This window comes from Kogia breviceps, chromosome 4 (assembly GCF_026419965.1).
Source record: "Kogia breviceps isolate mKogBre1 chromosome 4, mKogBre1 haplotype 1, whole genome shotgun sequence".
NCBI classification, from domain to species: Eukaryota; Metazoa; Chordata; class Mammalia; order Artiodactyla; family Physeteridae; genus Kogia; species Kogia breviceps.
In genome coordinates this window covers 515,406-541,683 of record NC_081313.1, presented here as the reverse complement: position 1 = coordinate 541,683, position 26,278 = coordinate 515,406, and the positions used below count along the sequence as shown (strand labels likewise).

At 62.1% G+C, this 26,278-nt stretch overlaps 1 protein-coding gene across 1 annotated transcript; it reads left to right on the top strand.

Moving 5' to 3' along the window:
* Nucleotides 1–3,100: 3,100 nt before the first annotated feature.
* On the top strand, nucleotides 3,101–26,114 carry TPPP (tubulin polymerization promoting protein). Its single transcript, XM_059059894.2, has 4 exons — nucleotides 3,101–3,236; nucleotides 15,631–15,948; nucleotides 21,903–22,056; nucleotides 22,193–26,114. Exons 2-4 carry the CDS (start codon nucleotides 15,632–15,634, stop codon nucleotides 22,385–22,387), a joined length of 666 nt encoding a protein of 221 aa, XP_058915877.1. The 5' UTR covers nucleotides 3,101–3,236; nucleotide 15,631; the 3' UTR covers nucleotides 22,388–26,114.
* The last annotated feature ends 164 nt before the right edge of the window (nucleotides 26,115–26,278 follow it).

Here is a 26,278-nt window from a genome sequence, read left to right as displayed (position 1 = left end):
CCCAGGGTCCAGAGCCTGAGGTAGCCGCTGGGAGCCAGGGTGGGCGAGGCACGGGAAACAGGACGTGCGAGGAAGCCAGGCCAGCGAGCTGAGCACCGTCCCGGCGGCAGCACAGAAGGTGGTCTCTGTAGATATAACTAGGGGCCTCTACAGGAGGGCACCTCGGATTACCCTCGTGGGCCCTAAATCCACGAGAGTGTCCTTAGGAGACACAGGGAGGAAACAGACATGGGGGAGGAGGCCACGTGAAGACATAGGCCGAGGTCAGGGTCATGGGGCCACAAGCCCAGGGATGCCTGGAGGCCCCCCAAGCTGGAGAGGCAGGAAGGGTCCCCAGACCCCTGCAGGGAGCACGGCTGCCGACACCTTGACTTTGGACCGTGAGGGCTTCTGTTGTTTAAGCCGCCAGCATGCGGTCCTTGGCCCCGTGGCCCTGAAAAACCAGCACAGTGTCTTACAAGTACAGATGATTCCGCTCACGGGCGGCCTCCGTGTGGCCACCGTGCAGACATGCATGTGCCGCCTCGAGTTGGGTTTTGAGAACTGGAGTGTAGATGGAGGTCGTCCAGGTCTCGTCAGCGGACCAAGGGCCCGGGGGCAGTGTCATCCCCCACAAAGGATGCGACGGTCCAGCAGCCAGAGCCGGAAGAGGGGTCCTCCGACTCCCACGCCAGGATGGCACCTGCCATCCCATCCTATCGCGAAGGGGACTCTCCCGGCTTGGTAAGAGCCGATGTCACCATTTCAGGCGAGTTTTTGAGCGCGGCCGGGACTGACTCCTCTATGCTGTGAACTCAAAACACAACCTCATTCACCGATGACCAGTGGTAGCCTCCAGGAACGGTACAGCTGGCAACCCCGCTGGCTGGCTCCTGGCTGCCTGCGCCGTGGGGCGTGGCTCCGTGCGCTGTGGCTCTAGCCACCCCATCCTGGGGGCGGGAGTGCTGGGGGCCCGCCCCGTCCCCCGGCCCCGCCTCTGCGATGACTCTGTCCCTCACACATTTCTGCCCCCAGAGGCTGGCACTCACCTCCCAGAGCAGTTCTGCCATCGGCAAACCCACACGTTTATGCCACAGCACTTGCACAGGTTTTTTGTTTTTTTTTTTTTTTTTTTTTTTTTTTTTTTTTTGCGGTATGCGGGCCTCTCACTGTTGTGGCCTCTCCCGTTGCGGAGCACAGGCTCCGGACGCGCAGCCCTAGCGGCCATGGCTCAGTTGCTCCGCGGCATGTGGGATTTTCCCGGACCAGGGCACGAACCCGTGTCTCCTGCATCGGCAGGCGGATTCTCAACCACTGCGCCACCAGGGAAGCCCTTGCACAGGTTTTGAAAAGTGGACTGAATGCTCGCCTTTTGGCTAGTATGATACTGGGAACGTGACAATGAGTAGTGTTTCTCATTCTTTCGTTTGCATCACTAATAGTAACTTCGGCGGTGCTTGGCGCTGTGTGGGACAGAGAAGGTGCAGCCCAGCTTCAACCTGAAGAGTCAGGACCGCAGGTCACGGGGAACGGGCCTCAGGGGGACCTCCTGCTTCCCCTGTTCTTCCGACTCTAAGATTCTGGGCTTACCTGGTGTCCAGAGCGTGAAACTTTTCAGGGAAACGAGAAATAGAAGCCCGTCTTCGGCCAGTTTGGGGCAGAGCAGGAACCAGAGGGGTTGAGAGAAAGGCACTTCGGCCCAGGACCACGGTGGGGACAGGCGGGCTCGGCCTGCCCGTCCCTGGTTCCCGATGGGTCGAGAAAACCGCATCCTCTCTCCCAGGGGCGGGCGGTCTGTTGGACAGCAGCACCTGTCACCCCTCTCTGGCTCAGCACCCCGGCTTCCTCTGCTGCCTGGCCCGGCCGGAATCCCAGGTGAAGTCAGAAGCTGCTGCCCGCAATTCCGATTCAGACGAGACCTGAGAGCTGGGCAGAGCCTGGGGTCAGGTGTGGGGTCTCTGCAGCCAGGACGGAGGACAGAGCCTGGTGGGGGGTTGGGAGGAGTGAGGTCTGTGGGCCATGGAGTTGTGTATGTGTGAGGCTCAGGGTGGGGGGCTTTGCAGCCAAGAGGGGAGGACGGGGCCTGCGGTGGGCTCCTTGGCCAGCTCCAGTTACCACAGCAGTGAAGCTAAAGGCCACACTTCCCCCTGGAGCCCGGGCATCTCGACAGCCCGAGGCGGCTTGCTCCACTGGAGGGGGGTCCCGGAGGATAGAGAGGGAGACCCCTGCACCCCAAGTCTCAGTACTAGAACCTCCCTGTCACCCCGGCCCCAGAATCTTCGGCTGAGTAACCTCCTGGTGAAGGCGGGGACGCGCCCTGTCTCCGAACCCCACCCCTCCTGGCGCAGAGCCGGCCTGGTGGAGAGGGGGCAGCAGGTGTCCCGAGAAGAGCGAGGAAGAGACCCTGGAAGAGGCTCTGAGGTCTGCAGCTTTCACCCAGGTAACCCGCGGAGGCCCCGGTCGGACGCAGGAAGATGGCCCGCCTCCAGCTGGAGTGGGGGCTCGGGTTGGGGCGCCGCCGCTTGTCCCCGGGAAGGAGTCCCAGCTGCGCACCGCGCCCAGGGCCCGGCACGAACCCGCCTCCCCGCCTCTGGCCCATCCCAGCCAGGCGCTCGCCTCACCCTCCCAGTGTCCCCCAAACTCTCGCGGGGCGGCCCCACTCCCCGCCCCACCCTGCTCCCCTCCGTGGGGTCCGAGCCCGGCCATCCCGGACCCCAGCGTTGGCCCGAGCGTCTCCGCAGAGAGGCCAGCGTCTGGCCGCCCCAGCCGGGAGGCCCGCCCTCGCGCCCAACCGTCGACCAACGTCCGGGGTCCCGGAGAGCCAGGTGGGACCGCACGGGCGACACCCCGCCCCGCGGAGCCGTGTGGCCCTGGGGCCAGCGCCGACCCGCCTTGTAAGGCAGGGTCTGCGCTCGGACGGCCTCAGTGCGCCCGGCAGCCCGGGAGGGAGGGGGCGGGGCGGAGCCGCCAAGAGAGTGAGGGGCGGGCCTGGGGGGCGGGTCCCAGAGGGGGCCAGTGGGGGCCTGGGGGCGGGTCCTGGGACGGGTCCTCCAATGGGAGCGCGGGGAGGGCAGGGCGTGGGGCGGACCGGGCGCGGAAACTGGAGGCCAGGGGGCGCGCCGGCGGGCCTGGGGGCGGGCCTGAGGCCGGGGGCGGAGCCGGCGGGCTGAGAGCTGCGGCGCGAGCGCAGGCCGGGTACCGGGTCGCTCGCGCGCGAGTCGCGGAGGCGCCGCCGCTGCAGTCGCCGCATCTCCGAGGTAAGGGGCCGCGGGGCTCCGTCCCGGGGCGCGGCGCGCAGGGCCCCCTGCTCCTCCTGCCACCTGCGCCCGCAGGCCGTGGCGCGCCACCCATTCCCGGCGGCCGCCCGCGCCCCTTCCCCGAGGCCCCGTGCGTCCGTGCGCCCCGCAGCTGCCGGCTATCCGCGCGGCGCTCGGGCCCCCGTGGCTGCGTCCGGGCGCGGGTTTGGGGACGCGGGGGCGCGGGCTGGAGCGACCGGCGATGCAAAGGACAGGTTTATAATTGGGCCCTAAAAAAGGCGCTTTGGCCTTTCTTCGCGTCGGTGCGTAACGCGACAGAGGACGCCCCTCGCAGCCCCTTCCCTCTCCGTGTCCTGCTACATAAACACCGTTCACATGCCCAGGCCTGGGGTGGCGGCTGCCAGCGAGACGGCGGGACATTAGGGTTTAGAGGGTTTGAAATGAAGCCACTGTCATACAGCACGAATTTTAGGAGACCCAGGGCCACAGTAAAGGCCATTTGTGTCGACGGGCCGAGAATGTACGTGATCCTTTGGCGAGAACTCGGCCGTCCCTCTCGGTCCGGCATTTAACGTCGCCATATCGGTGCAGGTGAGAGGGTCAGGCCTACACTTCGCAAATCCAGAAGCATCCCCGGAGGGGTGTTCTGTTTTCTTATCGCCTGTGGGCACATAACCCGGCAATCAAGATAAAGAGGTTGGCTGCCAGTGTATTTTTTCCACACGCCCCTGGGGACCAGTGCCCCGCCCTTGAAGGAGGATCCAGAGAAACCCTTTATTCTGCGGTCTCAGTTATGTAAATGAAGCCTTGATATGAGGTGGGAAGAAAACCGTCTCTGCGACTGCTGTTTTGATAGGCGTTTTGTGCTCTCTGATGATGGGACACCTTTTAGGCTAAGCTGGCTATGCTGTCATCCGTCTGTGTATTTACTGGCTAATTCATCTGACATTTATAAACGATAAAAAGACCTAGCTCCCATGCCCCCCCCCCACCTCCCAGGACTCCCCGTGGCCAGTATCTCAGGGAGGGTGTTCTGGGGGTGGCCTCCCCAGGGCCTGGGCCAGCCCCTGCCGCCTAGGAGGTGATCAGTAAACCCTGACCTGAACTCCAAGTGCACTAGGACCACATCCGGGGATGGAGCAATGGGGCTGGGGAGGGAGAGCTTGGAGCAGGCAGGAAATGGGGGGAGGGGCGGGGGCCATGGGACAGGCGCCTTGCGAGTGCCTTAAACTGGGCTCCATGATTCCTTCTCTGGTACAGCCCCTGTTCCCAATCCCAGGGCTCAGTGATGAGTGAAGGGGGAAGGGGCTGCTGGTGAATTTCCTGGGGGCATCTGCAAAATGCGTGCCATGCAAGGGTATGCGTGTTTTCCTGGGGAAAGGGCCTTCATGATCTCCAAAAGGATCTGTGACTCAGAAAGGTACCCTAATTTATGTACTACATTAAAAAATTCTTCTCCATCTTTTTGGAATGACAAAGTGATGGAGATTAGAGGAAGCTGTGTTGGCCGAATTCTTATCTCCTCGGTGTTGTTTGGCTGATCTTCGTGAATCCTTTGAAGTTGCAATAAATAAGCTGTTTTAACTATATACAAGGTTATAGATGCTCATTGTGGGAAATGTGCAAATCACAGGAGAATTTCATAAAGAAAATTAAAATCACTCGTCACTGATTGAGGATTAAGAGAAAGCCTTTGAGCAGCCAAGCTGTCCTCGGGGGGCTGCGTCCTCGTGGCTTCCCTCCCTGGTGGGCAGTGGAGCCGCTCCCTGCAGAAGAGGCTGAGAATTAGAAGCTTCCTCAGGGAGAGGCTTGCTGGCCTAGCGCCAGGGCTATTTATAGCTGGTGATGTTGCTGTGAGGCCAGAGGAGCGCGTACAGGAGACGCCATCTGGGGCTTCCGGGGCCATGAGGCACGGCCCCCACTGCACCTTGAAGTGTCAGGTCCTCCCTGGGTCGGGAGGTCCGTGCCCTGGGCCCAGCCTGGCACCATCTGGAAACCACCCCAGACCGAGGGTGCTGGGCACTGTGTAGAGGCCACCTGAGCCCCAAACCCTGGACCAGGCAGATGCTGGGATTAGGCAGGAGAATTGACACACGCCCAACTCCTGCTACTTCAGCAGCAGATGTTTCCTGGGAAGGAAGGTGGGGAGCTGCCTGGGGGGGTGGCCAGCGGCATCTGGGGCTCAGACGTGGTCTCCGGCACCCTGCGTGGGCCCGCCCCACTCTTCGGCCCCTCTTGGGGAGACCAGCCTCCTCTCTGGGTGGGGAGGTAACCACGGCGTCACAACCCATGGAGTCCCCAAACTCGGCACCCCCGGTGCACAGCGTCCCCACCACGAGTCCCAGCTCAGCAGAGCCCCTTCCGAGGGGCAGCGTCCTCAGTGACACCCACATGGCAGTTCCTGGAAACGGCTTTGAGTGGCCCTGCTGGGGTGACAGGGGAGGGTGCGGGTTCTGTGACCTGCAGCCCCCGAGAAGGGCATATGGGGGAAGGGCAGCCCCCCACAGGAACGTGGCATGCTGTCTCCAGATCTCGTTTGCTGACAGGGAAGCAAGACTGTTTTCAGCTTGCAGATTTCCCCTACAACTGTACAGGACGTGCAATGACATGCAGTGAAGTTCAAGTGTAATTTAATGTCTAAATGTCCAAATGTAGGACCTTCTTTGGTGCAGAAATGTCAAAAGTCTTTCACGGGGTGTGAGGAAATGATGGTGTTCTGACTTTGGTACCAAACCCAAGTGTCTTCTGCACCCCCATTAGCGGGGGTGGGGTGTGAGCTCACCCTCCGGAGAGCACATTCTTGCCCACTTTTCCTTTTCTTAATTAGATTTGTGAAAAGGAAGGACTGGTCCCGACCTTTTTTCAAGCCTAAAAGTTAAGAACACCTGGAGCCTTTTCCTGCCCATCGCCTTGTGTCCCACAGCACACTGTCCCCGTGTGTCCCCGTGTCCCCAGCATGTCCAGTTGTCCCAGCACAGTCTCCCCTCTTTGGGCCACATTCCCGAGGTCTCATCCTGTAACCCCGTTGCACCCATTTGTTCAACAGACATCAGGTGCCAGGTGAGCCCGGCCAGGTCAGCCCTGGGAAGCTCTCGCTCCAGCGGGAATGTCACAAAAGCCAGCGTCCTCCCGGCGCCTCGTTCAGGCCTCACACTCTCACTGCCTCTGGGTGCGGGGAGCCGTGGGCGTCGGATCCTGGGAGGAGCTGCCAGCGCCCGGCTGCCTTCCTGGGAAGGCGCTTCCTGCAGCTCATCTGGGCCTCGTCTCCCCCGCCCTGGCTCTGCTGGCTGTTTGGCCCCCAGGCCTCCAGAGGCCCCGAGGCTGCTTCTTGCTCCTGCCAGGGGCTGTGGCTGCCCCGCTAGCCCGTTCCTGGGGAGGGGCTCTGCTTTGGCTGTGGTTTTACTGCCCGAGTCTGTTTCCCCGCGTCTCCGGTTTAGCGTTAAACCGTCCTACCCCAGAGCGCGTGCTCTTGCCATGCTGGCGCATTTCGGGCAGTGCCGCGTGGAGGCGGTGCGCGCTCTGTTCCGTGAACCCGTCACCATCTGCTGAGCCCTTGTGTGGGCCACGGGCCTTGGGGTGTTTTCCATTCTCTGGCGTGGCTGCCTGGAGCCCCCCTGCGCGTTCCTCGGAGAACACGTGCGAATGTTTCTGCTGGGCCCTCGGCGCCCCGTCGCCCTCCAGTCGTAGCCAGTGTTACCGGCGGCTCCCCGGAGCTGAAGCCCCTTGGCAGCCGCGCCCCACAGCCGCCGGCAGCGGGCAGGGCGCAGTGGCCTCTTGGCGGCCGGCCGTCTGGAGGGTGCGTGCCAGAGCCTGCGTTTCAGGCTAAGGTAACGAAGCCGGGCGTCCCTGCCAGTGACTGGGTGTCTGGATGTGCTGGGCCTCCTCGAGTCCCTTGCCCATTTCTCGAGAGCTGTCTTTTTCTGGCTGATCCACAGGGTTCTTTCTAGATTCTGGAGGCAGCAGTGTGTGCTGCAGGTGAGCGATAGCTTCTCTACCCCACAGCTGTCTTTCCTCTCCTTCGTGACATCTTTTGATGAATGGACGTTCTGAGTTTTAATCTGGTGCCATTTAAGAACCTTTTCCTTTCGGGATAGTGGGTTTTGTGTCCTGTGTAGAGTGTCTTTCCCACCCGGGACATCAGATACTCTCAAGCACCCCCTTCCTGAGGTTTAATGATCTTGCCTTTCCTGCTTCAATCTGTACCTGGATTAATTTCCATTTTTCTCCGTGTGTCTGTTCAGTCAGCCCGTCTCCTTTCGTTGAAAAAGTTCTCTTCCTGCTTTTCCTGCAGGACCACATTTGTTGGCCACACTGTCTCTGCACATGTGCGGGTGGATTCGAGGCTCTCTTCTGCCCGGTGGTTTATTTTCTGTCCTTGTACCAGGACCACACACCACACTGGCTTCATTTCCAGAACTTTCCATCAAGTCTGGAAACCACTGGGCAAATCCTCCACCTGTTCTTCCTTCAAGATCGATCGCTGGTTAATTCACGGTTCTTTGCCTTTTCGTGTATATTTTGCATTCAGCTTGTCTCACTACCCAGACACAAAAAGTGTTAGAATTTTTATTTGGATTAAATTTAAACTGTGGATGAATTTAGGGACAATTGACTTCTTTGTATTTCAGACTTAATCCATGTTCATAATATCACTATTCTTTCGATAGTGCTTCATGGTCTCTGTGTCGACGGTCTTGCACATCTTTTGTTAAATTTACTCCTAGGTAATTCATATTTCCTCACTTTTTAAAAAATGGTATATTTCTAAATACCTTTTATTGTCTGGTTTTGCTGCTACATGGAAATAGAATCGATTTTTGTATGTTGACCATGTATCCAGAAACCTTGCTAAACTCAGGTTGATTCTAATAGTTTTCCTGGGGTCCCTTTGGATTTTGTATGTACACAGTCATAGAAACTGCAAATAATGCCAGTTTTATTTCTTCCTTTCTATGTTTATATCATATTTATTTCCTTTCCTTATTTACCACACTGACACAGTGAGTGCAAGTGGTGATAGCTGGCAAGCGTCTTTCTCTTACTCCAGTTTGAAAAGAAAAATTTTCCAATATTCAAAGTGTGATGATTTTGTAGCTTTTTGTAGGTACCCATTATCAAATTAAGGAATTTATTTCCTTTTCTAATTTGCTAAGAATTTTTACGGTGAATAAATGCTGAAATCCATCAAATGCTTTGGCTGCATTTATTAAGATGATAATATGATTTTGGTTCTGTATTGTGTTATGTGATGAATTATATTAAGTTAATGTTAAATGAACCTTGCATTCCTGGCATAAACCAAACTTGATTGTAAGGTATTGATCCTTTTTATCTATTACTGGATTCAGTTTGTTCATATTTTGTTTAGGGTTTTTGTATCTGTGCTTGTAAGTGAGATTGGCATAGATTTTTCTTTTCTTGTAACGCCCTTATCAGGTTTTGGTACCAGGATTATTTTAGCCAGAATGAGTCGGGGTGGGGTGTTTCATCTTTTACTCTTTGGAAGAATTTGTGTAAGACTGACATTATTTCTTCTTTCAATATAAGGAAGAATCTGCTGGTAAAGTCATCCAGGCCTGGAGTTTTCTTTGTGAGAAGGGTTTTAAATAAGAATTCAAATCCTCAATAATTATAAGAATTAATAATAAATACAAGAGCAATTATAAGAGTATATTTCTTCTTGTTACTGTTTGGTAAAATGGCTTTTGCTTTGTCTTTAGGAATTTGTCTGTTTCATTTAGATTATCAAACATGTTGGTCTGAAATTGTTTATAATATTCTCTTATTATATTTTAATCCCTTAGTATCTGTAGCGCTTGTAGGGATGTCCACTCTGATATTGGATATTTTGAATTTCTCTCTTTTTTTTTTTGGTGGTACGTGGGCCTCTCACTGTTGTGGCCTCTCCCGTTGTGGAGCACAGGCTCCAGACGCGCAGGCTCAGCGGCCACGGCTCACGGGCCCAGCCGCTCCGCGGCACGTGGGATCTTCCCGGACCGGGGCACGAACCCGTGTCCCCTGCATCGGCAGGCGGATTCTCAACCACTGCGCCATCAGGGAAGCCCTGACTTTCTCTTTTTTTACTTGATTAACGTCCCCAGTATTTATCAATTTTTTCAGTGTTTTCAAGGCATTAACTTTTGATGTCGTTGGTCCTCTGTGTTATAGATTTGTTTTCTAATTTATTAATTTTTACTTTTATCTTCATTGTTTCTAACGCTGTTGTCCTTAATTTGCTGAGGTTTTTCCCCTGACTTCTTAGATGGCAGCTCACCTCACATGTGACGCATACATGTGTGCACACACACGCGTTTCCACCCCGTCTGGCTGTTTTCTCTTGGGTATTTCTGATCCATGAGTTCTTTAATCCGCTCTGCTGTGAAAGCCATCCACTGAGTTCTGAAGTTTAGTTATTGTGCTTTTTAGGGCTAGAATTTCTAAGGTGTTCTCTTTTCAGACCTGCCTCCTGCATTCTTACAGCTCCCGTTCTTTGTTGCACTCCCTCGTCTTGTCCTTTTTCTTCTTTGCACATGGCGCGCACTGCCCATTTCTTCTTTGCACACGGTGCACGTACTCACTTTAAACTCAGTGTCTGATCGAGCTCCAGTAACTGGAACCTCTAGTCGTTTCTGCTTCCTGTTGTTTCTGCAAGTTCTTGGCACTTGTTCCCCCTCTTAGGCCCGTTGTTTTTTTTTTTTTTATCATATGTGGATATTGTGTTTTTCCGTCTCCAACGGTCGTCTCCTCCTCAGGAGCGCTTATGTGTGTCCTGCCGTGTGCGGGGCACCCGCGGTCCAGATCCCGGCACCCACGCTGGGGGTTGAGAGGAGCCGACCTGACCACCCCTGCCTCCCGGGCGCCCGTCCGTCCACCCCCAGGGCAGGGCTGGTCTGTTCAGGGTGCCCTGCCCTCCCGGGTGGGGGACCTGGGGCTTCTCAGTCCCCGTGGGTGGTGGGAAGCCTCCCAGGTGTCTGGCAGAGGGGGAGTGAGGGCCGGGCCGCGGACCACTTCGGAGACCCTCGGGCTGCCTCTGGGTTTGCGCTGCACACCTGTGCTGGCTGCTCTGGGGCAGGGGAGGCTTCGCGGCGGCCGCAGGCGACACCGCCCCTCACCTGCCAGCCGTGGGACCCAGGCAGCGGCCCTTCCCCGCAGACCTCTCTGCCCCTGTGGCCCTGCGGTTGGCTTCCCCGCCCCCGGCCTGGCCTGCACGCTGTGGGGTCCGTGGGGTCTCGGGCGGCCTTGGAGGCCTGGCCCCAGGACCTGCCGTGCGGGCGTGTGCTGACCGCAGGGCGCCTGCCGTCGGGGAGAGGCCAGGCCATCCGCGGGCAGCTCCGCGTTCCTGGAGCTGACAGACGTCCTGTTGAGGGTCTCATCTGCACACGCCAACTTGAGGCCAGACCCCATCTGCGGGGAGGGTCCTCCGCCGCTCTCGCCTCTGGGTTCTGTGCCGCCGCCCAGGCTTCACTCCTCCGGGCCTTTGCAGGCGCTTTTCTCTGGGGCAGGGACCCCCTTCTGGTGTCCCTGCTGTGTGCAGGTCCTGGGGCTGCTGTGACAAAGGACCACAGACTCTTGACTGAAAACTACAGAAATGTGTCCTCTCCCAGTTCTCAGGCCAGACTCCCAGTCCGAGATGGAGGTGTCGCAGGGCCGCGCTCCCTCCCCCTCCGGAGGCACCAGGGAGGGTCCCTCCTGCCTCTTCCAGCTCCCGGGGCTCCGGGCATCCCTGGGCTTGTGGCGACGTCCCTCCCGTCTTGGCCTCCGGCTTCACGTGGTTGCTCTGTGTCTGTGTGTCTCCTCTTCCGGCCCTCGTAAGGACCCCTGTCAAGGGACTTAGGGCCACCCTGGTCCAGAGGGGACCCATCTCGAGACCCTTAGCTTGATGACGTCTGCAGAGACCCTTCTTCCAAGCAAGGATCCTCCACCTTGCGGGGACGCGGACACACCTGGCCTGGGGCCACCATTCACCCACTACACGTGCCCTGCACAGGGCCCGCCCGACCCCAGGTTGGCTGCAGATGCCGTGTTCTTGGATTTTGTAAGAAACGGTAGAGACCGGCTCTGGGGCCGGGGGACTGGGGCCCAGGATATGGTTCCTGGGAGGCCAAGAGGTCCCAACGGAGTGAGTCCCCCCAAAAGCCCCAGCTTCGTGGCGACCCAGAGAAGTTCCTGCTGTCGCATCAGTTCTTCTGAGGGGCAGGGGTGGCAAACCTGTCCTGGCCCCTACCCCCCCCACCCCCGTCCCCTCGCCCACCAGTCTGACCAGCAGGAGTCCCCAGGCCCGAGGGTGCTACCCCCACACGGTGCGGGACGCGGGACGGCCACTGTCCCCAGGGAGGCGCCCGCTCAGCTACCCACCTTCTTCTCTCTCGTCCCAGAGAAACCGCGTTTGACTTGGGCGCAGGGGACGGTGTGGCTGTGACTGTGGTTCCCAGGCTGCGCCGAGGGACGGCCTAGCCTCCGTGCGGGAGGTGCCCACCCCACGGGCCTTTCCGGGCCTACGGCCTGAAGCGTGTGACCCGGCCCCTGGGCGGCATCCTGCTCGGACGGCAGCCGCTTGTCCCGTCCCGTCGGGGCCCCTGCAGGGACCGTGAAAGGCGGCGCCGAGGCAGCAGGGCCGCACCCACCCTGAGACCCCGGGGACCGTCTGCCCTGCGGGGCCGGCACTCAGAGGCCGCTTGGCGCCCGCCTGGGAGGCTCCTGCCGCCTGGGACGAGTGGTCATTCACACCGAGTGCTGGGCAGCCCAGGAGTGGTGGCCGTATTGTGATTAAAATGTGAACAGTTGCCAAAGGGCCGTGTTGTGTTCAAATGGGCTCTGAAACAAAGAGCCGGAGCTGCGGGCCGGCGGTCCAGAGGGTGTGCAGGCCCGACGCCTCTGTTCCCCTCGGCTGTTCACTCGGAGGCTGTGCCTTTTCCAGGGGCTGCACCGAGGGCGAAGCTGGACCCCGACGCTGGGGGACGGAGGGGAGGAGGGGGAGGCGACGGCATCCATACCCCCGGCTTCTGGCCGCTTGGTCTTCTGCATTTTCTGTCCTAACCCTCACCCGCCCACCTCATCTTGGCCGCGAGGGTACAGCGCGCCCACCCGGCAGGGGTCAAGGAGGCTCTCCCTGGGACCAGCCGACCAGGCGCCCTGGCCTCCCGTGCGGCCCCGGCACAACTGTGCTTGGAGCTTCTTTGGGGGCCGCTGCTGTCGTTCCCTCGCCCCCTCCGTCGCATCAGCCCTGGGACCGGGCCCCGGTGGGATGAGCCGTCCAAAGGGGCTGGGCTGCCCTGGGAGGCGCCTGCTCTCCTTCCCGCACTCGGCACGGAGCCTCTGGGTTGCGTCTGCGCGCGCGTCCAGCGGCATCCGGCGAGGGCCGTCCTGTGGCCAGGCCCCTGCACGGCCGAGGTCAGGCGCGCTCAGTGGACTGTCAGCCCAGCCCGGTCGGCGTCAGGCGCTCCATCGAGGTCCGAGGAGGGCCAGTTTGTCAGATGCTCTTGAACCTGGCATTTCCAGGGCCCGTGCGGGTCTTGCGCAGGAGCAGGGTCTCAGCTGGGCCCCGGGCCTTGGGGGCACATCAGCGGGTGCAGCCACGGCCCAGGGACTTGGGCTCTCGGCCCTGGCGGAGGCTGCCGCCCCCGGGCCCAGCTTGGTGTAGACATCTGGAGGCCGGCACGCGGGGTGGGCCGACGGGGCTGAGGACAGGGACGCCTGAGCGGGAGCTCCAGAGCCCGGGGTTCCCACCGCGGCTCGCGGCGCCAAGATTCCTCTGGTGTCCGCTGTCCCGGGAGCCCTTTCCCACCTGCGGGCTGGTCTCCCGGTCCCGAGCAGCCTCTAGGACGAGGTCGGTAACAGGAACCCCAGTCGAGCTCTAGCGTGTCGTCAGTGACACCCCACAGCGCGCTGCGGCCTCTGGACCCCCCGGCTCCCCGACTCTTCAAGTAGGGGGCTCGCCAGTGGGGCTGCTGTGTTGTGGGGAGCTTCCAGACTTGGGGTGCGATGCTGGTGACCCGACAGAGCCCGCGGTGGGGTCCGGGCGCCATGGCTGAGCCGTGACCCGCCTTTCCCCTGTGCTGCCGGCCCAGCTGGCTCAGTGTGCGGTGGAGCCGGGTTCCTAGTTTCGAGAGGTTTGGCATCAAGGAGGCCGGCGGGACGGGGCCTGGGAGGCGGGGAGTCCCCTGTGCGGGTCCCAGCTCCCAGACGTGCGCATCCTCTGGCCCGCATCCTGCTCCCCGGAAGCACGCCATCCCGACCCCCCACCCCAGGACCGGCAGCTTTCCCACGCCGCCCTCCAGCCAGCCTCGGCCATCCTGGTGCACTCAGCACCCGCCCGGGCCTTTGGGCCCAGAGGACCCACGAGGTGGAAGGGGCCCCGGGGGCTGGAAGGCACCTGGACCCCAAGGGGCAAGATGCTTGAGGCCTGGTCCGATCGCAGGAAGTGCCCGCAGGTAGGGTGTAGATTATCTGCAGTATGGGGGGGAGGGGCATTGGGGAGGAGGGGCTGAGAGCTGGTTTGCGGAGCCAGGGGATGGAGGTGCGTTCACACCTGCGGAGCAGGAACACATGCTCCACCTTTACTCTCAGTGCAGAACCAGGAGAGGCAGAGTTGCTGTCGCCTTTAAAACAACACCTGGCCCCGCTCACAGGCACACCTGGCCCCGCTCACAGGCACACCTGGCCCGGCTCACAGGCACACCTGGCCCTGTTGCAAGCAGATCGCTAACATGGATTCCCAGCCCTCCTGGCTGGGGGCACTGTGTGCTAATGTCACGCGGAAGCTGTGACTGTGTCATATAAGGGTCTGTCCTGTGTCACGTTTCCTGTAGGTTTTGCTTCAGATAGTCATGTCTTAAGGGCATTGCCAGGGAGAATCATTTTGGAGACACAGGCCTCGTGGCGCCTTTTTGGGGCACGGCCCGCCTGTGAGGGGCTTTGGGGCCAGCGGATCACGCGGTGTCTGAAGACAGCTGGGCCCCTGTGGTGGGGTGGTCCCTGGAGCCTGGTGCACACGCTGGGGCAGGCGTCCCCTGGTCCGCTCGTCCTGCATCTCCTTCCACTCTGGTCTGTGAGTCCACCTTGCAGCTGCCCTGCCCTCCCCGAACCCTCACGAAAATGCAAGTCCAGTAATGCAGTCCATGCCCACCCGCCGCGAGTCCCTCATCAGTTCCCAGCCGCGGAGCCCCGGGGTCAGCGTGCCTCCGCAGGGCCTGGCCAGGTGACGCCCACACAGCTCCCCCCACCGCACCTGCCCACCCCCTGCGCCTCCTACCCCGGGCCCTGGTCCCACACCGGGCACCAGCTGCTGACAAGCCTCACGTGGAGGGGGCAGCGACGGGGCCCGCCGGGCCTCCAGTTGGCCACGTCCACAGCCAGCCACAGCGACACCTGGTCACGAGACGCAGGCCCACACGTGGGTGCTGTTCGCCCTCGCTGGCTCCAACATCGGCTGTGTTATTTCTGCTCCCCCCACCGTCCTGCTTCTCCCCACAGCAGGAAGTCACCTTGGAGAGCTTCCCATCGGCATGGAGGGTCTCACTCCTGTTATTTTTGTTAAAGCAATTTTCAAGTTACTTTATTAAGCTACAAATGTGGAGCCCAGGATGGAGAGCTGGGTCCTGGGGCTCATCTCCACATCCCCAGTCATGTCCCCCCCTGCCCTGAGCCCCCGCCTGGACCTCCCTCACCAGCCACCGTGCCTTCTTGAGCTGCACCACCCCTTCTGTTGGGGAACTTGTAGGTCCTGAGTCGAGCAGGGCCCGGCTCAGGACCCCCACGATGCCGGCTTGCCTGCTTCCCCCCACGGACCACTAGCCGTGACTCTGGGGGTGCTCAGCTCCCGGCCCCCCAGAGCTGCTGGAGGTGGAGGTGTCTTCCAGCCCCGTGGGGACCCGGGCTCTTGACACCATCAGCCACCCCCCAACGTGAGCCCCCCCTACCCTGGGCCTGGGCTGCAGCCCCGCTCGGCCCTCGGAGGCTCCACAGACCCCTGCGCTCCCCTGGGGCTTCCCTCTCCTACTAGCAGTCTGTTCGGGCCCCTGGGTGGGGGGCACCCTGGTCAGCAGACTGGGCCCTGAGGTGGGCGCAGCAGCGTGACTGGTCCTGGACCCCTTCCCCGAGGATGGTGTCACCCCCCCGATGCCCGGGAAGCTGTCCCCCAGGGAGCCCCGCAGAGCAGCAGGGGTCCCGAGTCCCCCAGGGGCTGGCTTGTGCTCCCCCGTGCTGGGGGCTCTGTCGGGGACTTGGAGGCCAGGGTGCTGGGGCTGGAGGGGCCTCGCCGTGTCCTGCATTAGATGGACACTTTGTCCCGGGGTCACACGGTCGCTGGCGGGCCACAGCCCCTGTCCGCGGGCAGCGGGGGCCTTGGGCAGCTGCCCACAGAAGCAGGTGACCTCTTGTTGCTTCCTCCCTGTAGCATGGCTGACAGCAGGCCCAAGCCCCCCAAGCCCGCCAACAAGACGCCCCCCAAGTCCCCAGGGGACCCCGCGAAGGACAAGGCAGCCAAGAGGCTGTCACTGGAGTCGGAGGGTGCCAGCGAGGGGGCGGCCGCCACGGGCCCGGAGCTCAGCGCCCTGGAGGAGGCCTTCCGGAGGTTTGCGGTGCACGGGGACACCAGGGCCACCGGGAAGGAGATGCACGGCAAGAACTGGTCCAAGCTGTGCAGGGACTGCCAGGTGATCGACGGCAGGAACGTGACCGTCACCGACGTGGACATCGTCTTCAGCAAGATCAAGTACGTGTGCGCCCGGGACCAGCGGGGTGGGAGCAGGGCTCTGCGTTCTCTCGGGCGGCCAGGAGGCGATGCTTCAGGACGCCGTCCCCGCCCGGAAGAAGGTGCCCGGGAGTTTGAACCAGAACACGCCCCGGTGGGGCCGGGAGCCCAGGTCAGGGACGCTGCTGCCGCCGCCTGCCACAGCCCGGGGGGTCTCAGGCGGCAGAGGCCGGCCCGTGGGGGGCTGCTGGGGGCGGGGGGCACAAATCCGGGAGGTGGGCGTCTGTGGCGCCGCTGCCCTCAGCTCTGGGGGACGTTCGCGTGTGAAGAAGAGCGGGGGTGACGAGCGGTGGGCACCGTGTGCCTGTCCGCACGCGTGTGCACGCGGGCTCGGGCGTGTGGTCCGGGCATCGATACACCCCTCCCCCTTCTCCTGCCCTTCACACCCCGTGACCCCTGAGGACGGCAACAGCGTCCCCGAGGCATCACACAGACACGCACACACGTGCGGAGCTCAGGTCTCCACTCTGCTGGTCACGGCTCACCCGGAGGACAGATGCCCGGGACGGGCCTCAGAGACCCTGCGTGCAGGAGGCACACGGGCCCTACCGGCCCCCGGGAAAGGGAGCCCCGTCTGGTCCCGGTCCCGCCTGCTCAGACAGGGAGGAGGCTTGGCCCCTGGCGCCCAGGCACTATGGGGGCCCCACCTCAGAGCCAGGCTGCTCCGGGCCCCCGGGTCTCTGCCTCGGCTTGCTGGGCGCGGGCCGTGGCGGGAGGTGCGCGGCCGAAGCCCCGGCCCGGCGAAGGGTCGTGGTCGAGGTGCAGTCAAGACCAGCCTGTGGCTACTCCCCCTCTGCCCTCCTGGACCTGCACTCCCTGGGGGGTCCCTGTGACCTGGGTCCCACTTGGGAGAGCCCGTTCTGGGGAAGGGTTCCCCAGACCTCCCAGCTGTGCAGCGGGGGACCTCACGCTTGGGAACGGAGAGGTAGACAGTGCTCCCGGGGGGGCGGGGGTCCTGCGGGACGGGCTGGGAGCCACCCCTGGGGGACCAGGTCTGAGGTGTGCGGGGCACGGTGGGGACGTGTGTGTCCCGGCGTGCGGGTCGTGGGACCGCGGCCGCTCCAGGGGGCAGCCGCGGCATTAGTGCCTCAGCTCGCGGGAGCCGTGGGCGTGGAACTACAGGTCGCTGACCGTCGATGGCTGTTTCTGTTTGGGGCGGTTGCCATGACTCTGCAGCCCTGCCGCCAGCCCGGTATCTGCAGCCTCTGTTTAGGCCCGTCGTCATGGCAGCACTTGTTTGTTTGGATGTTACTACGTGTTAAGTTTTAAACAGGCTTCTTGCAGCTCTTCCCCAGGCCTTGATTGAAGACTGCTGTCTCCGGGGCCAGGGCTTCCCCCGGCCCTGCGCCCCCCACCCCCGCCCCGGCCCCAGGGCCGAAGGAATTAACTCAGGTCCCCGTTCCCATAAGCCGGAGTGTCACCCCAACAGTCCCGCCGGGGGTCTGTGGGCCGCAGGGTCCCCTGCGTGTGTGCCCAGGTGGGAAGGCTGGGGAGGCAGAGGGGTCTCTGCCGGCCCTTCCTGGCCCCCACTCGCCGGCTTTCTGGCCAATGGTGGCGTTTCCCGTGACTCTGGAGCCCCGTCTGGGCTGCAGGTTAGGAGGACGCACGCCGGGGCGGGGGACGCGGCCCATTCTTGCCGCAGGGGCTGCGGAGGAAACTGTCTGAAGCGCAGAGCTTGGCACATGGCACATGGGTGCAGAGACCCAGGCCGGCGGGATGCCTGCGGGAGTGGCGGGCAGAGCCGGGTGCACTGTGGGTCCCGGACACGCTGGCGGGGCCCAGCACCTGCTCGGTGCCTGGCGCCCGGCCCTGCCCTGCCCCTCCCTGCAGGCTGGTGGGTGAGGCTGCGGCGTTCGGGGCCCTGATCCCAGCACGTGCTTCCAGCTGTGTTGTTGGGGGCCTCTCCTGGCTGCCCAAGGCTGTGCAGGGCATCCAGCGGCTTCTGCCCTGGCCTCCTTGGGGCCTGCCTGGTGTGTCTACAGAGGGCCAAGGCTTGGGGGGGCAGGAATCGGGCAATTCCGCCCATGCTGGCTCCTCATCCCATTGATATCGGTGTTGGACACCGGTGCACGCAGGCCTTTTGATGACCTTCCCCAAACACCCAGAAGTGGTTTCAGTGACCTCAGGTGCATCTGTCCCCAGAACCCATCCCTGAGCCTCCAGCCTGCGTCAGGCCCTCACGACGTCAGGAGGAACTTCGGACGCTCTTTCCTGCTTGGGGAGTAGCTGACTGTTGCGGTCACAGCTGCCCTTCAGGCGGCCGGCCTGGCGGCCGCCAGACCTCAATATGACCAGCCTCCTCCCGGGTTGCCAGCAGCGTGGTCCCTGGGGCCCAGGAGCAGGGGGCTGGCGTCTGCCCGCTCCCAAGGCCTGGTACCAGACGTGTGGGCAGCTGCCACATCGCACCGCATCCTCACACGGCATCCAGGTCCTCCAGACGGCGCTCCCGTGGCAAGCCGCACAGCCCCGCTGGCCCAGGGTCTGATGGGAATATCTCGGAGGCTCCCTCCTCTCTGACCCTTGCTGGCGCCTTAGTCTCCCCGTCCAGACCCCACTTCCTGCTCTCTGGACGGGTCACCCAGGTCCCAGCTCCTGCAGCTCAGGGGAGCCTGGGAGTCGGCTTCCTCCAGCCCCCAAGTGGCATGTTACCTGTGGTCCAGAGGGGGCCCCTTGCTCCGTCCTAGGACATGTTAGCCAAAGTCCAGCGGCCTTCACGACGCTGGCCCTGCCCTGACCCCCCCGCCCAGATCCCTGGCGCCCGAGTGTCCCTGGTGACCTTCGGGAGTGGCCGGGCTCAGCCCTCTGCCTGCCCTGCGTTGGGCCTGGAGGGCTGGGGACGCAGGGCCCGGAGAGCACAGCCCGCGGGGCCTCGTGTGTGACCAGTGACCCCATTACTGCTGGACCGGCTTCCCAGCAGAGCAGCAGCCTTCTGGGCAGGGTACTGGTTGGCCCCAGTGCTGAGCCGGGAGGAGGGGGGTTGGGTGGGGGGACCCCTCCAGCTCTGTGCACTCTGGAGAACAGGCTCCCTGTGTGTGGGGAGCCGTGTAAAGTGATCACGTGTCTCCAGGGAAGAGGCTGGCAGTGTCATTCGAGAACTCCCTGGGGACTGCTCCCAGCGGGGGCCGCGGGGCCCCCTGGGGAAAGCTCCCTGCCAGCCCAGACCAGGCTCCGGGACCCTGCCTGGCGGTCACGGTGGGGACACGTGGGGACACCCGGCCCCGCCAGGTGGAGCAGGCAGGTCCGCGCCCGGGCCCCCACGTGCGCTCGGTCTGAATGCGGCCTCTGACGGAGGCCCCGCCGGCCCCGCCCCCGCCCCCAGCCCGGGTGACTCACACTGGTGGTGCCTGGGGCCCCAGCGGCTGGTCACCAGGCTGGCAGTCAGGCCTGGCGTCTGTGAATAGAGACAGGAGTGCCTTGGACGACCCAGGACAAACAAGTGGGGCCCCGCGGCCGTCGCGGGTCAGCAACCAGCAGGGACAGCGGGTTCCCCGCCCCGACAAGGCCCGGACCACGCTGCCCGGGACAGCTGGGCCAAGGGATCCCCCCAGCCCGGCCCTCGGACCTCAGAGCCGCTGTGGTGTCGCAGCCAGGCTTTGAGGGGTGCAACCCACCGCCGGACACGGGGGCTCTGATGAGGGCTGCGGTCCAGGTGCCCCTCCTGACAGCCGTCCAGGCCTCTCGGGCTCCGCTCACCACCCAGCCACGTGGCCTCGCTGGTGGCACGACTCGGTCGTCCTCCCCGTGGCCCCTGCGGCTGTGTCCTCCCTCCGCTGTCTCCCCGACCCCGGGGTGGCCGGTCAGCACGTCCCGTGTCCTCAGACTCACGTGTCAAGTGCCTGTGGGTCCTGGCACGCGCAGGGGACGTCCTGAGGCGTGTCTATCGCTCACCGCCGGGCTGTGGGAGTTCTGGTGACTGAACAGAACCACGAATAGGAGAGCGATACGCACAGGTTTACGTGCGAGTGAGACCCAGGAGGGGTCGCGGGGCTGTGCGTGGGCTGCCAGCCCACCTGGGGGATGCTGCCGTCTGCGCCCTTCCGCACCGTGGCGTCCTTTTATCTGGTTTACTTACTTCCGCTGTCCCAGCGGGTGTGCGGCAGGGCCACATCCCAGTTTAACCTGATTTCCCCGGTGCCCAGGGATGTGGAGTGTCCTTCACGGGCTGGTTTGCACTTGTAGATCTTTGACAAAGTGTCTGGTTCAAATATTTTGCCCAACTTTTTACACTGGGTTTTTTCTTGTTGTTGAGGTATAAGAGTTCTTTGTGTATTTCAGATACAAGTCCTTTATCAGATTTTCTCCATCTGTGGCTTGTCTTTTACTTCTCTTAACAGTACCTTTTGAAGAGCATGGTTTTAAAATTGTTGGTCGAGTCCAATTCATTGTTTTTCTTTTATGGACTGTTTCTGGGGGGTCGTTCCTGAGAAAATCTGCCTAAGCCAGGGTCACAGAGAGTTTCATTTGGATGCTCACCCAGAGGTTGGATGGTTTGGGGTCTCTGATAAATGCAGGACTGTCGTCCAGTTGAGTTAATCTTGTAGACGGCGTGGGCCACAGGCCAGGCCCTTTTCCTCTGTGCACAGCCTCCGGCCGCTGAAAGGGCAGCTCCACCTCCACTCACTGGCTTTTGCAACCTTGTCAAAAACCCTTACATGTGGCCTGTTTCTGACTGTCCTGTGGCCGCTCTGCAGCCGTCCCTGTGGCTTTGCGGCCGGTGCTGACGTGGGGGCAGCCCCCTCCCACTCTGCTCTCGCCTCTCCAGCCAGTCCTCTGGGTGCCGTCGGCCGCGCTGTCTCGAGCCCTTGGCTTCTGCAGGCAGCCTTTCTGTTGGTCCCCGGGGCACCTCCCCCCAACCTCCTCTGACTGTAGAACATTGAAAACCTCATTGGATGGATTAGCTGGGGAAGATCCAAAGTGGCAAAAGTGTTTTTCAGTTAAAATTCATAGAGACCAAGAGCCAGTCTAGAGCCACTTTGAAATTGCAAGAATGGACTTACCTGGTGGCGCAGTGGTTGAGAGTCCGCCTGCCGATGCAGGGGACACGGGTTCGTGCCCCGGTCCGGGAAGTTCCCACATGCCGCGGAGCGGCTGAGCCCATGCGCCACAACTACTGAGCCCACGTGCCTGGAGCCCGTGCTCCACAATGGGGGAGGCCACCGCAATGAGAAGCCCGCGCACCTCAACCAAGAGTAGCTCCCGCTCGCCACCGCAACTAGAGAAAGCCCACGCGAAGCAACGCAGCCAAAAAGGGAGAAAGGGAGAAAGGGAGGGAGGGAGGGAGGGAGGAGAAAGAAATTGCGAGAATGACCTACCAGGTCCCAGGCAGCCGTGGGCTGCCTCCAGGTGAGGAGCTGCTCCCGGGTCCTGGCTGTGCCTCAGCCTGCCCAGTGCTGGTCAGGCCCCGGCCATGGGGAGGCGGCCCCCAATCCTGTCCCCGAGTGGGGACCGTGCCCCCCACCCCCTGGCGACCCCACGCAGGCCAGTGTCCCCAGCCAGGACTGCAGCTGCCTCTGTGCCGTGGGATCTGACGTGCTTTTCACCCTGACTTTCCCTCTGATGGAGGCCACATACTCGCCCGCTTTAGAACCAGACAAGGATGTGTTTTGATGTCCAGTCGTTCATAAAGGACGTGCTTCCTTTCAACTTTGTTCCAAGACGATTTATATTTGCTGCCATTGCCGACGGCAACCGACTGTTGGGTGCAACGCTGCAGACCAGCGTGGGGCAGGGGCACGTTCTGTGTTTTAATGGCAGACTCGCTCTGGGCTGGGGGAAAGAGGTGGGGTGAGGGGGTCCCCCGATGTCACCGGGGCCCTGGGTGGGATGCGGGTCCCGGCCCAGTGACTGCTCAGCACCTCCTCCCCGTGGGGGTGCCTGGGCCCGGTGGGCGCCCCCTGAGCCCCCTCTCCCTGCAGGGGCAAGTCCTGCAGGACCATCTCATTCGAGCAGTTCAAGGAAGCACTGGAGGAGCTGGCCAAGAAGAGGTTCAAAGACAAGAGCGGGGAGGAGGCCATCCGAGAGGTGCACAGGCTCGTCGAGGGCAAGGCCCCCATCATCTCGGGGGTGACGGTGAGTGCGGCGGGCGGGTCTCGGGAAGGAGGCAGAAGCGTGGCTCCCGGGCGCCAGCGGCCCCCGTCCGCGTCTGGGCCCCTGGGCTGGACTCACCCTGGCGGCTTCCCTAACCTCGTTCCCCGCTCTCTTGCAGAAAGCCATCTCCTCGCCCACCGTGTCGCGGCTCACGGACACCAGCAAGTTCACGGGCTCCCACAAAGAGCGCTTTGACCCGTCGGGCAGGGGCAAGGGCAGGGCGGGCCGCGTGGACCTGGTGGACGAGTCGGGCTACGTGCCGGGCTACAAGCATGCGGGCACCTACGACCAGAAGGTGCAGGGGGGCAAGTAGCCGGCGGGGCCTCCTCCCGTCGCCCGGTCCCCCCGCCGCCTCACACTTCGTTACATTCCTGTGCTTGCAGGCAGAACTCGGACCCGGGGCTGGGCGGCCGCGGAGGCTCCAGGCCTCCCTCCCGCCCGGCCCCGCACTCCCCTCCACCCCAGCTTTGGCCCCGACTCACCTTTCCTAACACACCTGCCTCGTCCCCACCAGGAAGTGGGCAGATGGCCCTTTCTAAAGTGTCTCCCGGGGCCAGACCACACCGGCCACTGGTTTGCAGCAAGGGGGGCGGGCCCTGTCGGGGCGGTGCTGACCCGCAAGCGCCAAGGCACCAACCAGCAGCACCGATGAAGCACAGGGAGCCCCGGACAGGGCGCCGCGGGTCCCGGAGGGCACCATAGAGGTGTGGGAGGCGGGGCTCACAGTGCACGCTTGCGCGCCCAGGCACGCACAAACGCACGCACGCACGCATGCACACGCGCTCAGACGCACAAACCGACCGCCAGGTCTGCGCTGAGGGCGGGCGCCGAGCGGAGGGCTGCCGTGCAAGGGAAGAAGCCGCCTCTGTCGACCAAAGTGACTCGAAGTGTGACGTCACGAGATTTTAAAATGGAAACTAAGGGCAGTTCATTTCGCTTCTCTGAGAAGAGATAGGAAACAGTGATGCATGTTTATTCTCAGAACGGCTCAGGGAACACTCAGAATATCCCGTCTCCGTGACTCCCTCCCCGCGGCCCCTGTGTCCCCGCCCCGAGCCGGGAAGACCCCGGGGGCCCTGGGCTAGAGGCTGCGCGTAGCCCGACGGCTGTCTCCTTGCTCTTCTGGCCGCGGTGGTTCCTCTGGCCTCTCTGGAGCCTCCGTGAGCGGCCTTCCCTGTCCTCCCCGCTCAGGAGTGCAGAAACCGCAGGGCAGGACCAGGCCAGGGGAGGGCCCGAGGCCGGTAGCATCTGCGGGGTTTGATTTCTCTGAGACGCCAGAGGGGAGGCCTCCTGCTGTCACAGTAGGCCCTTGGCAGTGTGTCCCTTTGCATGGACATGGCCACAGCCCGGCGTGTAACCCTCTGGACCCTGTGGTCCTGGTTTCGGTCCCGGGGAAAGCCTATGGCAGCCCCCGGGGAATGCTTCCCGGAAATCCCACCGCCCTGCCGCTATCTGTCCTGTGTCCAGCGCAGCAGGCCGGTTGGGGGCACCCCTCCATAGACACACGGCCTGGCCCACGGCACGGGTGGCCGTGAGAAGGGCCAGCACTGCCACGGCAGGCACGTTGGTCACGGCTGGACCTGGGAGGCCCTGCCCACCCACACAGAGGGGCTCAGGCCAGCGCTCCCAGCCGACACGGCCCCTGGTACGGGGGGCTCCCCCTGGGATGGCAGTAGTCTCTGCAGGCAGCTTCGTCTTGAGGCCTGGCACCTCACCGCACGATCACCCAGGAAGTGACGGGGCACAGGAGTTAAGGGTCACCGAGGATGTGAATCGCTGCCGTCTAGAAAGTTTCTAAAACTTGGGGATCCAAAGCTGCCCGGCCAGGCCCCCAATCCGCCACCAGGAAACAGGCCCGAGGGCTGGGGGAAGGCAGGCAGCCCGACCCCCGCCCTGGGCTCCTCTCCTCCCTCCATAGGCAAGAGTCACCTAGGGAGTCGCGTCTGCAGACAACTCGGAACGTGCAGAGTTTCTGGGCACTAAGCTGATCACAGATGTCAAAGCACGTGTTCCAGGGCCGGCCGGTTCCTCTCCGTGGAGTCGGGACAGGCCTCCTCCCCAGACCCAGCCGCTGCGGGTCTCCACCTGCCCGACAACCCGGCGCCGCACACAGCCGTCCCGCGGCAGGACACGGGTCCAGCCCTCCCAGCCGGTCAGGGGCAGGCGTGCCCGGGAGGCGGCCTGAGCAGAATCCACGCCAGTGGCGCCTGGGACGCCGCCGCACCCCCCCGCCCACGCCGCAGGAACCCATCTTCCCGGTGGTTACAGCAGCACCTCCTCTAGTGCACACAGCTGCCCCCGTGGCCGGCCCTGCGCTCGCGAGCTCCCAAGCTGCGGAGGCCGAGGCGTCTGGGTGGCTCTCAGGTGTCCCCAGCCCGCCTGAGGCTTCCTTCCCAAAGGGTAGCTCTGGAAACACATCTCCCCGCTCAGGGCAGGAGGAAGCGGTGGCTCTGTCACGGCATCTGTGTGTAGCCCAAACACAGCACGTCGCTTGGGCTCCAATCTCTGCACAGACACACGTGCCTCCCTCAGGCTCTGGATGCTGTGGACAAACAGGCAGGTGTGCGTCATCACTGCATGTCCTATGCAACACCCGTTCGCTTCTACTAACTGTGGTTAACTAGAAACTACATGTCTCTCTATGAATGAAGGAAACTGCACAGCAAGCCCACCAGGAAGCAGGGACCCGTGGTCAGGGTGCACCATGCTGACAGCGCCGAGCGCCGGGACAGCAGAGCGAGCATTTGAGAACACTGATCGCGCCACAGTACTTATTTATTTCTATTTAATGCTCTAGGGTAAGCAACTAGGCGGTAGTCACTGCACCAGAATTGAAGTTCAAATTACGTGAGTTTAAAATATTACAGGAAGAGATCTATATTTATACTGGAGTATTTTTACACCGCGAATATCCTCAGTCTTAAGGTTTGAGGCCGATGAAAATTGCAGTCAGGAAGAGGTATGGGGAGCTCCAGCGGCATCGCCTCCTGTCTAAGCTGCGCTACGTCCACGCCCCTGTGGCCGAGAGCTCAGGGCAGGCCGAGGCATCCCTCTGGAGCACCAAGCGGACAGAGGCTCCCACACCCGAAGCCTGGGCCCGCTCAGCCACCGGCTGCCGTGAATCCAGCTTTAACGGCACAGCCCTGCCGTGCGCCGTGCACCGCCCGTGGCTGCTTCTGTGGCTACGCCGGCGGCAGGGAGCTCAGTCACAGACGCCATGGCCCACGAACCCTACAACAGCCACCGCCTGGACCTTTCGGGGAGGCTGCTGGTGCTCCCCCCACCCCCGAGGACCCAGCAGGCTCCCTCCTCTGGGAGTGTTCCCGCACGAGCCGGCACATCCCATCCCACAGCACGTGCAGGTGGGGACACCACTGTCACCTGTTCCGTCCACTCAGGTTGACAGTTCAGCTGTACTGTGAAGTCACCACGAGGCTAGAATGTCCTTCGAACTCTGACCCCGAGTAGCTTCCCTCCGCTGACTACTGAGCGCGCTGTGAAATCCCGTGGCTCGGGTGTGGCCTCCGTCTGTGGGAGTGGAGTGTGGCCAGTGGTGGTCCCGGGCACTCCCGGGAGGTGGTCGCCCTGCACTTTGAGATGCTTTAGTTAACTTTCTCTCTTCCCCAAACCAAGCCAAACAACAAAGGAGGTGCACATAACTCAAACTTGAAAGGGATCATATGCTACTAGTTTGTACTAAGTTTTTTTCAGGAAAGGGAAATAAATGTATATATATATAGATGCGATCTATTTTTGCACTGTTTTCTTACCGTTAGGGAGTGACGAGGGCATCACTTCGCAGTGTGATGGGACAAGCAGTGTGGACGTCACGGGTGCTCCGACTCAGAACCACACTCACCAGGAACTCTGGGGGCGTCTGCAGGGCCGAGGCGTGGTGTCACCTGTCACCCGCGGTCCAAGGCCTGGCTTGCAAACCTGTGGTGAAACAGCCCCTGTCTGTCTGCATACCTCCTCGTGTGTTCCCTGTTGTTAACACTGTGTCAGATTGGTAAAGTGACAAATAAAGGTGTCAAATCGTGGGTCTGTGGTCCTCAAAAGTGCGTTGCGTGCACGGGTAGTTGCGTGGGCACTGCGGTAACGCGCAGGTTACGGGAGCGCCAGCCACCCTCCAGGTGCGAGGCCTGGAGTGGGATCTGGACACAAACCACATCACGGACGCCCACAGCAGCCCTGAAAACGGGGA